This window comes from Argentina silus, assembly GCF_951799395.1.
Source record: "Argentina silus genome assembly, chromosome: 12".
In the NCBI taxonomy this organism is placed as follows: domain Eukaryota; kingdom Metazoa; phylum Chordata; class Actinopteri; order Argentiniformes; family Argentinidae; genus Argentina; species Argentina silus.
In genome coordinates, this window is record NC_139666.1 from 1,407,104 (window position 1) to 1,421,610 (window position 14,507).

General features: G+C 41.1%; 2 protein-coding genes across 2 annotated transcripts in view; one reads left to right on the forward strand and one right to left on the reverse strand.

Moving 5' to 3' along the window:
• Nucleotides 1-1,700: 1,700 nt before the first annotated feature.
• On the reverse strand, nucleotides 1,701-5,138 carry en1a (engrailed homeobox 1a; the record flags this gene model as incomplete). Its single annotated transcript, XM_083681954.1, has 2 exons — nucleotides 1,701-2,023; nucleotides 4,622-5,138. The coding sequence occupies 2 exons, from the start codon at nucleotides 5,136-5,138 to the stop codon at nucleotides 1,701-1,703; spliced, it is 840 nt and encodes a 279-aa protein (XP_083538080.1).
• A 6,200-nt stretch (nucleotides 5,139-11,338) lies between these two features.
• marco (macrophage receptor with collagenous structure) overlaps nucleotides 11,339-14,507 on the forward strand; it is a 9,147-nt gene continuing 5,978 nt past the window's right edge. The window contains exons 1-6 of the mRNA XM_083681951.1: nucleotides 11,339-11,474; nucleotides 12,056-12,154; nucleotides 12,594-12,749; nucleotides 12,867-12,920; nucleotides 13,290-13,379; nucleotides 14,493-14,507. The exon at nucleotides 14,493-14,507 is cut by the window's right edge and continues 96 nt beyond it. Coding sequence (XP_083538077.1) covers nucleotides 11,357-11,474; nucleotides 12,056-12,154; nucleotides 12,594-12,749; nucleotides 12,867-12,920; nucleotides 13,290-13,379; nucleotides 14,493-14,507 — 532 coding nt within the window. The 5' untranslated portion in view covers nucleotides 11,339-11,356. The remainder of the gene's footprint in view (nucleotides 11,475-12,055; nucleotides 12,155-12,593; nucleotides 12,750-12,866; nucleotides 12,921-13,289; nucleotides 13,380-14,492) is intronic.

Consider the following 14,507-nt stretch of genomic DNA (forward strand, 5'->3'; position numbering starts at 1 on the left):
ATTGTTTTCGATTTCTGTGCTTGATTTATTATATTTACATGAAGGCTAGGCCACATTCCTGGCTAAGAAGTGTCGAATCGTTACAGTTGCACACCACTAATTTCTATCACCATGCAGTACTTCATCAAAGTTAGAAATATGTATAAATGAAAACTGGCAAAAATTGGCCCTAAAATATATCATAATGTTATGCTTGTGACAACATGTAAGGTATTTTTTATTCAATTGGAATTTAGAAATACAATGTTAATAATATTTCAATCAATTTCGTCCTCCCAATCCTTCGGACAGGTTTTGGTTCATAATATATTTTATCATTGAATAGTGGATGTAGGCTTATAGACAACGCACTCCGATTAGAATGCACCTTTGTATTGTCCACAATAGATTACATTACACATGGATACAAAGTATACAGCAAAACAATATCACTATAATAACAGCCTAATAATAATACTATGTTTTAGGCCTATGGGATCTCCGAAAATGACCAGATTTAAAGGCCTATTCTCTTTCTCTTCATCATTATGAGTTTTTATGCCTATTACTATTTGTTGTTGTCATAAAAAAAACTATGAAGGAATCGGTACTCTTTCTCGTGGATCTCGTCCACGCTGACCTCGTACATGACCTTGAAGAGTCTGTCTGCTCGACTCCCCGATACTCGAGCAAACGGTGGGTTTTTATCTCTCCAGCGTAGCGCCCCACGAAGAGTCGATGAAACGACTGAGAGCCGAGCCGACTGGAGTCCACGGCCAGGCAATTTCATGCTCTGCAACGCTTTGAACAGGCTTGATATCATCATGCCTCTCATCATAAATTTTCCCTTTTGTAACGGGTATAATATGCCGTATGAATATGGATACAGTTGCCCCACTCACTTGAACCACTGAGCTGCAAACCAACTCCTCAGACACAATAAACTACGATTTATTAATTGAATCATTGGAATGTATCGCAGACAAAATACAAAAAAGGAGCAATGTTGCCTTTTTTTCCAATATAAAAATGTTTATTTGGAAACATGGTTTAAGATGTAGATAATATTCCCTATAATCTTTGAGGGAGGTAACATAGGCTATATTTCAGGATAGTCTGATGCTATGTTGTTACCTCAGCGGTATTCCAATATCGTAAATCCAACGTGAGTCGAGACGTCCTCACCGCCCAAAGGTTAGGCTGGTAGGGTTTAACATCAAGCGGCAGGCAACTAATGATTATAGTGTCCTACTGATTGTTCAGGAGGAAATCAGGTTAACCGAGAGATTAAAGTTTTTTTGTTTTTTTTCAGGCTGTTTTTCCGATAAAAATCTTTGGCTTGTAGAGGCAGATCGCGCAGTCTGTACTTCATCGAGGTCTGAAAGAGGAGAGAGAAATCACAAAAACAGGAGGTCTATGCGACAAAGATAACAATCATATAACTCCCCAGCAAGTGTGGGCTGAAAAGTCCTGTACCCCTTCCTTAAATTAGATATATACAGCGTCATATTTTTGGCTATAGATTTTCCATCGTGTATAATTTGTGTACTTTCGATAGTCTATGTCCATACATATAACAACACATGGGAATCTCTTTACAATAGCCTACAGACGTTCCACTAATATTTTGTCCCCACATTGTATCTTTTCAAAGGCTTACAAGCCACTCTTTGTCCGAGTTCCTAGAGCAAATTTGGGGCAAGAAAACTCTCACTCTCTCATCAGTCACTCTCGCCCTCCTTGTCCTCCTGGATGGTGGTCGTGGAATGGTTGTACAATCCTTGCGCCATGAGCTGGAGAGCCAGGCCGTTCTTGTAACCGTTAGCCTTTTTGATTTTAGCCCGTTTGTTCTGAAACCAGATTTTGATCTGCGACTCGTTGAGGTTGAGCTCCGTGGCCAGCGACTGTCGCCTCTGTTCGGTGATATAACGATTGGCCTGGAACTCGGTTTTCAGTCTCTGGAGCTGCTCAGCCGTGAACGCCGTTCTGGGTCGCTTGTCATCCTTTTCGTTTTTCGTCTTTTTCAATTTCCGTGTCCTTGGGCCTACAGTAGGGACGACAATCAAAACGAAAATATAAATATTCAGCGAGCGCCAGACACTTCTGACTTTCATTAGGCTACCCGAATGAATTTCATTATATTTTTTGTAATAATGAATAATAATAACATATGCTATAAGTATCATTAGGCCTATTAATCGCAGTAGGCTAAAGCCATTATTTGGGTAATACTACTACTACTACTACTACTACTACACCTAATAGTAACAATAACAATGACAATACATATACTTTATTAATATTTTGATGTAATTTCCATGTAAATATACTATTGTTGTAAACATTGAATAGTGGTTTAATAAGTAGGCTAATGACAATGTAATAAGCACAAAGAAGGCTATTATGACCTAAGAAAAAAAGATATATTGCATATTTGGCGGCCTGGGCCTGTGTAAGGTCAAAATAAGACTGTTTGACTTTATATATATTTTTTGCAAACAACAAGCATTGCAAACGCTTGTCAGCCCAGGCTACTAAACACAGGTTACCCAGGTTACTAGACACAGGTTACCCAGGTTACCTGCAACATTATATAGTAGGACAAAATAATAAAGTCACGCCTGCATTATGCGTGTTGATCATTGATATAAAATAGATTAATCAATGGTTCGACCTGTATTGCCTATAAAGGACATTTGAAGATGGATTCCTAGCTGTGGTGGACATTAATAGACACTAATGTTAACTGCTATTTCTTCTGATCCTGCACACAATCATACGGCTACAGCTTTCTACTTGCAGTGTTTCTGAAGCAACAAGATATGGCTTCTCTTTGTTACCATGGGAAAAAAATATTAAGATTAGAATATTAGAATCATATTATGCGAACTCGACATTAACAAATACAGGTATCCTTCAAACCCAAATTGTAATCTTAAAATTAACATCAATCATTTCTCTTCAATTATGATTATTTTCTCCTGTAATGCCAAACGGGCAGTTTATCCATGTATTCTCTGCATTTCACAAATATGCATATTTGTGGAAATTATAAAAAGCTAATTGTCGAGGAGATGATGTATTAAGAGAAACGAAAGAAGCCTTAATTTAAACAACGTAAACATGGTGCAGAGGCCTATGTATTTACGTTTCAAAATATTGAGTCAAAATTGCATTTTAAAGTTAGGCAATTAGGCCATGAGGCCTATATAACAGCAAACAGCAGCATGGAGGACTGATAATTAATTCAAAATGTCGACACAACTGAAACATGAAATCCTTCTCAATCTTTTTTCACTCAACCTTTGCTCATCTTTTACTCTACCTCGCTGAGATGAAACACAAGAGACAAGGTCAAATACAAGAGCAGGTTATAAACAAAACCTTTCATAAGAAAATAATACACTTTCATTGCATTTTTGTGTGTTCGTGTTCAAGAGCTTTCTATTCCGTATAGTCAAATGGAGCGTATAGGCCTATTCAATGTTCTGCCCGAGTCGTTTTAAAGTGGCACCTTTCAAAGCATTTGTTGGGAATTGTAAGGTGTACAGGGTAGCCTACAACCTGCAGTGACCATACGTTGCAAACATTTCACTTGCAAATTGTGGCACGACAGGGAAATGTTAGGCGGGACGACAATAACAACATGGAGGACATGTTGATGACAAGTTGTACCTAGTCTATTATGTTCTCACAGAATTATCTTCTCAAGTTGTACCTATTGTATTATGTTCTCAGATTCACACATCTCAAACTAGAGAGAGGTGTGTGAATCAGTCAACAAGGCCAATCAAAGCATATTTTCTAACGTGTAGGTAAATGGCAGGTATTGGTATTTTGAACGACATGCACCAACACGATAAATGGTCGATATATAAATGTCAAGATCAAGTGTAAAACTGATATTAAAATCCCTGCCCCACAATGCAGCATTCCGTTGGTACGCATTTTGTTGACACACATTTAGCTTATGGATTCACACTCCTCTTTTGTTTCATGATTTCATGATTGTTTTATTCCAAAATGTCCCTAAATACCCCAGTGTGTGATCAAACAAAACACAACATTAATGTGGGCCGAAGTAAACATTTACACTCCAAGAGGTTTGTAATCTGTGGTAGCCAGAATACAGGTTTACAGGGAGGCTGTGTCACATTGTTCCCGTGTGCCATATTTCGTATTTTAGAGGAATATGTCCGTTCCTTGGATATAATGAAGGATTTCTCAAACAGTTTTGAGAAGTTTCTCAACTTTTTTGTCAAAGTTTTTGTTTTTCGTGCAAAACAGGAGCGCCACAGGCCTATAGCCTACAGTACACATTATTTTTTCAAGCAAAATAAAAAATAACCTGCGCCTTTGCAGATTATGTTTGATTAAGAACTGCATATGCACACCATGATACGTTTAATTGAATAAATAATGTGGTAAATTGTCAAATTGATCTAAATCTATAGTAGATAATCTAGAGAATAATAATAAAGCAATTGGCTAAAGCAAGTGATAATAGAAGAAAGAGGAGAGAGAATATCCTGTCAGCGCGCTGTTATTGACAATATGCCTTGGTAACTATGGTAACTATGCCTATATTAAACATTTCAATAACTCTTGTATTAGGAGATTGTACAAAAAACTATTGGCTCACCAGATGACGGCCTGTCCGAGTATCTTGTGCAGTACACCCATGCAGGCCACAGAAGCGGCTGCGACTCAGGAGTGGGCGCCGCGCCGGCACTAGTGCCGTTCACAGACGAAGAAGTGTTTTCCGCGAACTTTGGCGTGCTGCCCCCAGAACTCTCGTCGGCCTTGGCGGTGCTCTTCTTGGGGCTCGGCGACAACGCCAGGGACGAGCTGGAGGACGACGTGCTGTCGCTACTGCAGTTGGAGTCGTGGCATGGTGTTCCAGGATGAGTCGGCCTGACTACCAAGGGGTGGACGCGCTCTCGGCTGGACGTCTGCGCCCGCTCCCGCTCCCTCGCCCCCAAGCCGAACTCTTTCTTGCAGCCGAAGTCTGGCCGCAAAATATTGTCAATAAAAAAGTTGGTGGTTCTATGCGCCTGCTGCGCGGCTTGGAGAGGCAGGATGGGCGGGGAAGGCAGACTAGGGGAAGGAGAAACGCTTTCCCCTTCACTCGAGCTGTTTATATCCCTCTGGTCCTCCATCGCTGAGAAGAATTTAAAAGGGGGGACAGTTCGGTCTCCAAAAAACAATTCCACTTGTTGGCGCGTATTTGTATCCAAACAGGCCTATGAATTGAACGCAGCTATAATGGTGCACACTAGAACATGATTATTATTTCCTCTCTAATATGGGACACATTTTGATTTCTAAATTGTTGACATCCCGCGTGCGTAACGCTCCGGCGTGTCATGGTCGTCGACTATGACAGGACTGACAACGCTTTGCGCGGTCCTCTCGCGGACCCGTGCTTTTCACCACCGTGTGACAGTTCGATCTTCACCAACTCCTCACATCACTCAGCCTCTCCCACACGTTTCCCACACCAACCGGAAGCGCGTGGATCTCTTCGAATGCGCAGTGGGCCAATCAATGGCCGAGACACTTTTTGGACATGGGTGACGACGTCCAATAATGTCTTGCGTCTCTCAGTGAACAGGCTGCATAGCACCAAATGGGGTTTTAAGAAAACCAAACAAGAGATTATCACCGTTACGTGTCTACAACCTTGATGCGTCTGTTGGAACCTATTCATATAGCAAATATGTAGAATTCACAATAACCTACTATGGCAACATACATGCCTAGACATACACACTACGCATACACTCGGTAATAGGTGCACCTTGTACATGGCGTGTGATTACGAAGCTTGCGTAAATGGGCTGCTTCAAATGTTGAGCGAAAATGTATTCAAAATATCCTACATTTACGCACGTATCCCGTGTACTTCAGACGACTAGTATTCACCTTGGTAGGCAGCTTGCTGTAGGCGGCACTATTGCCTACAGCACGGTGAAGATGTTCCTATCTTTGTTCACCTTAGCTTAGTTCAAATACTGTGCAATTATCCAATTGCGTAATGCAAACACACTGCTATATAGCCTATGGCCTATGACACACACACACACACATACACACACACACACACACACACACACACACACACACACACACACCAAATTAAACGTGCCTATAAAGCAATTGACAAACACAGAAGCACCGTCATCATACAACCACAGACCACGTCCAACCTCATTGTTTTATTTCAGTTAGGCCCACAAAACTGAAATCTCTATCCACAAGCTATATGTTGGTACTTAATTAAATTCAAATTAGGACACTATCGCTATCCCGTTTTGCAAAGTGGCCATTGTAGACAGAAATTCTTTTCACGTGGCAAATGAGCGGACGGACTCTTATCTCGCCCGCAAAGAGACGCCTTGAGAGGGACTGCCGAGGATAATTTATAGGTTTTAATTACCCTTTATTCCGCGTGATCAGCTCCACGTTCATCACTACGGGCGCGAGTAAAAACCCAGTGAAAAGCTCTGTCACCGTCCTCGCCCGGGACGCTCAATCAAAGTGCGTGCCGGTTCTATAGGCTACGCGCGAGCGAGGACCGCTTCAAGGTGTTGATAACGGAAAAAAAGGCGCTGAATAGTAGGACGGCCCTTGGAGACGCCATTTACAGAAATGACTTTATTGACGGCTTAACGTTCGGTAATTCATATCACATTTCATATAGCCTTGTAGCCTTGTAGCGTTCTCCACGGTAACGGGCCTAGTGAGATAAATGTAGCTTTTATAATGGAAGCGCCGTTGGATTAGTGCGCGGGAAATGGTCCAGAAGTCTTCGTCTAAGCAGTCTGAAAATATTCATTACGATGTTCAATCACCATGCAGGTTTCCAAAACATTCTTCTCGACCGATCCAGAGTGAGAAAGGTGTTACTAACCAGTTGTTTTACAGGGATGCATTACGCAGGCCGAGAAAGGACTAGGCCTATAATAGGAGATAGAGAGGCCTATGGCGAGGGCGGAGGATGAGCGGAGCTGTTCTATGGCCAACCGTTCCATTTGTAAACCAGCGGTTGTAGGAATTCAGTAATGGAAAACAAAATATGTCCACACACACACAAACACACACACACACACACACACACACACACACAGGCCCACTGTAAACTTGATTTAATAATTTAAAAAAAAGAACCAAATGCCTATACGTACGACGGATGGAGGAATAATTGTATATTTAAAGATGAAAAGGAACAGTTTATGTGGGCCAGCCAACGTCACTTGATCTCAATAACGAACACAAGACTATCACCTGAGCAAGCGGAGTGTTGTCTTTGCCTTATTTGGATCTGTCGAGGTGCGTTCTCATTCAATTGGAATGCTCGTGTCTTTTTGGAAACAGATGTTCAAGGGAATTGCACATTGCGGGCTGACTATGCTCACTACTTTTTCGAAAATATTTCTAGCTGAAAATCACCACAGCTCATTCATCATGTAGGCCTACAGGCTAGGCCTCTCCTATTCTCTTACATGATAGGCTACATTCAATCCGTTTGTTCAATTTACTTAAATGCTATCGTCAAGGTCTATCACATAGGCTATGTCATGCTGTAATGACATTGGTTTGCGAACTAGATTTTTCCTTATTTTGTTTGCGATATGAAGAGCAATACTCGTTTAAAAAAAAAAAAACATGGTTCATGTATTGCAATGCCATTAAATATGTAATCTTTCGTTAATACTCTCTACTTTCCACAGTTTATTCTAACCGATTAGACTGCATTAATTTTCATACGCGATCACCCCGGGTTCTACAGACGCCTGTGCTTTACCTCGCTTTCAGTTTGAGATTGGGATACAAAAACATGGATTATTTTTAGGCAATATTGGAGAACATAACGGTAAAATCGAAGAGACACGACACTTCACTGTGTTCGGATTATCCCTAAAATTAAGGGTTTTGTCAGGGCGTTACTGATACTTAATACTAATACTTGAATGGGCTTACTTGAATATTTAGCTTTGTTATAACACTGTACTATTAATTAAACACTATACATCGATATCTGAGCATTTAAATGCGTGTTGATTTTAATACTGGGGAATTGTAAATGGCCAGCAATAATTCATAATAAATCTATAGTGAATCTCCTTACAATTTTACATTCAATACAATACTCCAATGTAAACGATTAAAAAAGGCTAATGTAAGAATAATGTAAATTTATACGATTTTTAAAAATGTATATACACTTCTTATCTTGGTTGTATTAGTATTTCAAATGGCTACTTTTACTTCACCGTCACCCAGTAGATTCTGGCCAAAAGAGTCACTAAAAAGACTATTGTGTTGACATATTGATCAAAGGCGAATTAATGTTAGTAAGTCCTTATATTAAAACAGCGACTACTATGCTACACGGGACTATTAAGGCTTATTTCGTGGCTCACCAAACTTCAATAACTTTAAGTAACATAAATGTAGTACCGATAATAATATCATATTTATGCACAGGCCTACATTTTCATGAAATACCTAATATTTGATAATAAGCCGTGTTTTCACATTTGCTTGAGAAAAGAGTACACTAATGAAATTCTATTTCTTATGTTTGATTGTGCGCATTATTTACTGTTGTCTGAGAACAAACATTAAGAGCGTCACAGAACTGCTGCCCCTCAACATCAAAAGCTCATATAATGCGATAAAAAAGGGATCGCAAGGATTATAGAAAGACCCTTGGGTTCGTTTGTCATTTTGTTGGTGAACATACCAATAAACAAGAGCCGAAACATGGCTGCAAATGGTTAAAAGATGAAACAAATAAGTGGTGTTGACTTCAACATGTAAAAGCGATGCCATGGCGCCACCTTGTGGTCAGGTACACCAGCACTGCTCACAGACAGCTGATATTAACTGGAGGGGCCGCTAGAAGTGAACGAGATTCTACTGTTCATTTCTTCCGTTTTATTTTGAAAAGGAACACATTCTGCGCCTCACTGTATGCCATTCGAACATTCCATTCAAAAATAAATGAAAAAGTTGGAAAAAAAACTGCATACAAAATTAGATTTTATGACGCTATGACGGCATATTCTTAGGATAATAGTGTCTGAAATCTCTGTCTTCTAACTGAAATTAACCAAAAACTTAATTCAACAACATTTCCACAATCCAAAAATGTAATGTCTTTGACTACAAAGAAATGCCTTTATGGAAAGCAGAATGTCCACTACAACCAGGGACGTCGTCAGTCGGTGTCTCTTCAGGTGACCTAGACGAGTGTAGCTCTTCCCACACAGCACGCACACGTGAGCTTTGTCTCCACTGTGGGTCTTCTGGAGTCTTCTCAGGCGTCCTGAATGATTGAAGCCTTTGCCACACTTGGGGCAGACGTGAGGCCTCTCTCCTGTATGAGTACGCTGGTGTTTCCTCAAGTCTCTTGAGGGAAGCCTCTCTCCTGTATGAGTACGCTGGTGTTTCCTCAAGTCTCTTGAGGGAAGCCTCTCTCCTGTATGAGTACGGTGAGCCGGTGTGTTGTCGTTGCACACTTGGAGCAGACAAACGGCCTTTCCCCTGAGTTAATCGTCTGGTGTGTCTAGGCCTTGTTGACGTGTGAAGCGTTTCCCACACAAGGGACAGAGGTTTTCATCAACATTTTATCACAATTTCAGTGGTTACCCCGATTGACACTGAACATGTTCCTCTATGACACAGGACAACGACATTACACATTTGTGGGACACTTTTTTGGGGATCTTTCTGCTGGATCAGAGGATCCATGACAGCGTTGGCTATGATTTTATATCATGACTCATGTTATACAGTAAAACAAGGTCTTGGTTACCCTGTATGATATGAGTGTTTTTTTTTTTTTTTTTTTTCAGATTTGCGGACACAAGTATTTAATCATATCTTCATAATTCACAATTTGCCGATATTTTTTATATGGTAGCATACCCCTGTACATTTATGCCAACATTAATCATTTACAGTTGTTATTAAAACAAATTCAGAGCACTTTTATTGTCAAAGTCATCCTCGGATGGTTACCCTGTATGATATTTTCACCCTTTGATACGCCAAAAGTGCAAAAATGGATAATGCTTTATGATTAATTGAAGTGGTTCTAACAGGAAGAGTGCATGTAGAAATGTGACGTAAACATCACATCGTTTCAATCAATTTTTTGATATTGAAATATTAAAAAAAGAACTTTTTAAAAAAGCGGCAAATGGTTTGGAATACAAAATACTTTTGTTTTCTCATGGATTTATTGGTCTGACAACAGCAATTTGCAATATGTAACGCATTGACAAAAAACATTAAAACATTGTACGTTCAATGACCAGTAGGTGGCAGGAGGCATCCAAAAATCAGATAGTCGTCTGGTGTGTGTGTGTGTGTGTGTGTGTGTGTGTGTGTGTGTGTGTGTGTGTGTGTGTGTGTGTGTGTGTGTGTGTGTGTGTGTGTGTGTGTGTGTGTGTGTGCGTGTGTGTGTGTGACCAGCGTTTGACCAGATTTGAGTAATGCTCAGTGTACTAAGGGTCATTTTCATGGCTGGAAAGCAAATTGTTGATTTATTATGAATATATATTATTAATAATAAATATAATATATAATTGAAAAACGAACAATGTTTTTTTTTTTTTTTTTTTTTAATTCTGTGGACTTGCATAGGTTATTCACTCAAGCAGCCTTCAACTTTAACTGTTGATATTATCTTTCCAGATAAGACGAGACAGTGCCAATTAAGGTATAAGTAATAATTCCTGTCAAGACATCATAAGACCACATAGAGATAGTCAGTGTCTGGGTTTAAATGGTGTATAATCGATTCAGTCCAGCTGAGCGGACCCTTTAGTCAGGACAGGGTCATGGTCAACAAGGCCTCTGTAATCCCCCACTTCCCTGTTCCCAGAACTCCCTGCTGTATTATAAATATCACTGATTTCTGCTGCCTCAGCTCCCATGACTTCTCTGTTTCATGATTTCCTCTGTGTCAACTAAGTTGGTGTGTGTGTGTGTGTGTGTGTGTGTGTGTGTGTGTGTGTGTGTGTGTGTGTGTGTGTGTCACGTGTGTAGATTGATGGCAAATTTATTTAATTTAATCCATTTTAAACTGAGTCTATAACACAACAAAATGTAGAAAAAGTGAAGGGGTTTGAATACTTTCCGAAGGCACTGTATATGTGTGTGACGTGTGGATGCGTGTGTGTGTGTGTGTGTGTGTGTGTGTGTGTGGAGGAAGGAAGGAGGCTCTATTGAAATGGGAGAATTTCTGTTTCTTTACGTAACACTCTGTACGTAACACTACCTCTTCCTCTATAAGAGGGCCCAGAAGAGTAACGCTGGTTCAGTGTCAGCCTCTGCTTCTCTGGAGTAACAGACCTCAGGCTTCATGGAGACATCAGTGGACAGGGACGAAGGTCACGGCTCCACGTTCTCCCAGAGTAACCTCCTCTACGACCTGGACATGAAAATGAGCCGGAGCGACCTCTACAGCTTCCAGAGCAGCGGTAAGGGCGCATGTCGAACCCAGAGGGAGTGAAATTGCCCCTAGATGAGGATCTGCGGTCAGCTCCACCAACCGTAATCCTAACCTTATTCACTAGAAGGAGATTTACTAAACACACTTCAGACTAAACTGACTTTAAACTTTTAAATCATAAGTTGATCAACTATGAACAGTTGTTTTTTTTTATGAACATTGAAAACAACTAACAGTGCTCAACCTCGTCTGGGATTCCCTGTTGTGGGCTTCATTGGAGATACTGTGTATCTCAGGCAAAGATGATGACTGTTGGATAGATGATTCACTTACTTAAACAAGTGTATTTGTTGTAAGTCGCTTTGGATAAAGGCTAAACGCCATAAATGTAAATGTAAATGTAAAGGCAAGCCTCCAACTAGAAAAGAGTGAGGAAGACTTCACAGAGTGAGGAAGACTCCGGTACCTGTACTTTTTCTACCTTTTGTTTTGTTTTGTTTTTCTAGAGAAATGTCCAGAAGAGGGCAGTCAAGTATTTGGGATTGTCTTCAAGATGTATTTAAATGTTTTTGTTGTGCTTGTTTGTGTGTTTGTTCCAATGTATTTCAGATCTAAAGAGAGAGAGGCCCAGAAAACCGCACTGTCTACGCTTTATTGTTGTTTACCTCATCTTACTGACAGGATTGAATGTCTTTCTTCTCTACAAAGGTAAATAAAGCACCTACCTTGGTCTCCTACCTGTCCTGTACCTATGGTGGCTTAGATACAGACAGATGGTCTCATAATAAACCTAATCCACACTGTTCTAGTCATTAGCTGTTCTAGTCATTAGCTCTTGCAGAAGGAAAAGACTTGTTTGTCATTACTGTATTTAGTGTTTCTGCATTCCTGACATGTGGTTCGTTGGGTTAGAGTTAAGGTTAGGGTTAGGGTTAGGGTTAAGGTTAGGGTTAGGGTTAGGGTTAAGGTTAGGGTTAGAAGCTCCACAAGCAGGGTTCTTCAGCTTTGACAGGTGACATGTGCAGACAGCAGTACGGTACCTGTACTTTTTCGACCTTTGTTGTAAGTCGCTTTGGATAAAGGCGTCTGCTAAATGCCATAAATGTAAATGTAAGTGTAACTCCATTGAATGTACCTCTCGGTACAGTCTTTACCCTGGAGTCAGGGAGCCACCTGTCCTCCGAGTCCCAGGCGTTGAAGTCCTCCTCTCATGACATCCCCTTGTTGAGGGAAGAGCTGGGCACGCTCAATGCCAGCATCCGCCTCCTCCAGGCTCGAGTGGCAACACTCAGCCTCAAACAAGGTGTGTGTGTGTGTGTGTGTGTGTGTGTTTGTGTATGTGTGTGTGTGTGTGTGTACATTTCGATAGACAATAAAATTATATTCTATTGTATTCTAATTCGTTTTTATTGAATGGCAGGAATGCCAGGGGTTCCAGGCCCACCAGGGATGAAGGGAGATTCTGGTCTCCCAGGTCAGTTATTTATTTTATTTATATAACCCTTATTTTACCAGTTAGTTAACTGAGCAATGAAATGAAGTGAGCTGTTTCTATGTCTCTCCAGAACCACTGGGGAGGACAGCAGGAGCGATGCTGCGTTCAAGTGCTCCTCGGAAACTTTAGACAAGGGAACGTGTTACTGTGAGATCTCAGAGTTCTCCACTTTGAGCTGTCTCAGAATTAACCAATAGGGTTGGTTAATTAAGCCAAAAAGTTTCAGAGGAGCACTTGAATGCACCATGATATTCAACCCAATGATTGTTTTACCTCTTGTCTAACAATTCTCTCCCAATGAAGCAGAAATGCCCTAAAAACATATTTAAAAACTAACTATCTCTCCAGGTCAGAATGGTCAACATGGTCTTCATGGTGAGCAGGGCATGCCTGGACCCCAGGGGCCTGCAGGTCTCAAGGGAGACAAGGGAGACACAGGTGAGTCAGACCCAACACAACAGAAATCATAGTCGGTAAGGGGACTACCCATTTCCTCAGATCAGAAATTGTACAAATTAGGGTTAGGATTAGGGCACTGTGATGCACATTGTGATGTGCATGGAATGTTCAACTCTGTGTGTTTCCTTATGTATCACCTATAGCCTAATGTAAACTGCTCTGTGAAGCATATGATGCATATTGCTGACCAATATGTTCAAAATGATCTTATCAAGCTGAAGACCGGGTCCATCTGGCCCAAGTGTCTCGTTCTGCCCTTGTGGTACCACCGTAGCAGCTAACGCTAACTCGCTATCGCTCATATAGCTCCGTATTTCATGAGGCTGTATGAGAGGAGGTGTGTAGCATTAGCATTAGCATTAGCATTGGCATTAGCATTGGCATTGGCATTGGCATTGGCATTAGCATTGGCATTAGCATTGGCATTAGCATTGACATTGGCATTGGCATTCATCTGCTCATCCAGAACTGATCCCTAAACTGATGACCTGTCATCTCATGTCAGAGGCAGAGGAAGCTAACAGAGGATGGATGAGCGGCCATGTTCCATCACAATAACAACCCCTCCGCTCAGTCAATGCTGTGACATTTCCTGTATGAAATCTCAATCAGGGAACGACTTTTACACGCGGCAACAAATTACCCAGCGAGTCTGAGTCAGGCGTTTTTCCGATAGGTCGTCCGGTGAAAATGCCGTATCATATCACACAGTTTGCATGGATGCTAATTACTGTACTGATGTCAGTGTGCAGGCTGCTGCTCTCAGCCTGTTAACATGGATAAGTGCCTTTTATCGAGCAATAATAGTAACAAGGTAATCCATCAAGATGAGGGTAGAGATTGATCCAATTCATTCCTCCTCGATAACAATACTGTCTCATATAGGTTTGTCCCTATCCATGTGTGTGTGTGTGTGTGTGTGTGTGTGTGTGCACGCGCGTGCATGCGTGTACATGCACATGCGTTTGTGTGTGTGTGTGTGTGTGTGTGGGTGTGTGTGTGTGTGTGTGTGTGTGTGTGTGTGTGTGTGTGTGTATGTGTGTATGTGGAGGCTCATGTCCAGTAGGTTGTAAGTGTGTTACTTTGTCGCAGGGGAAAAGGGTGTGA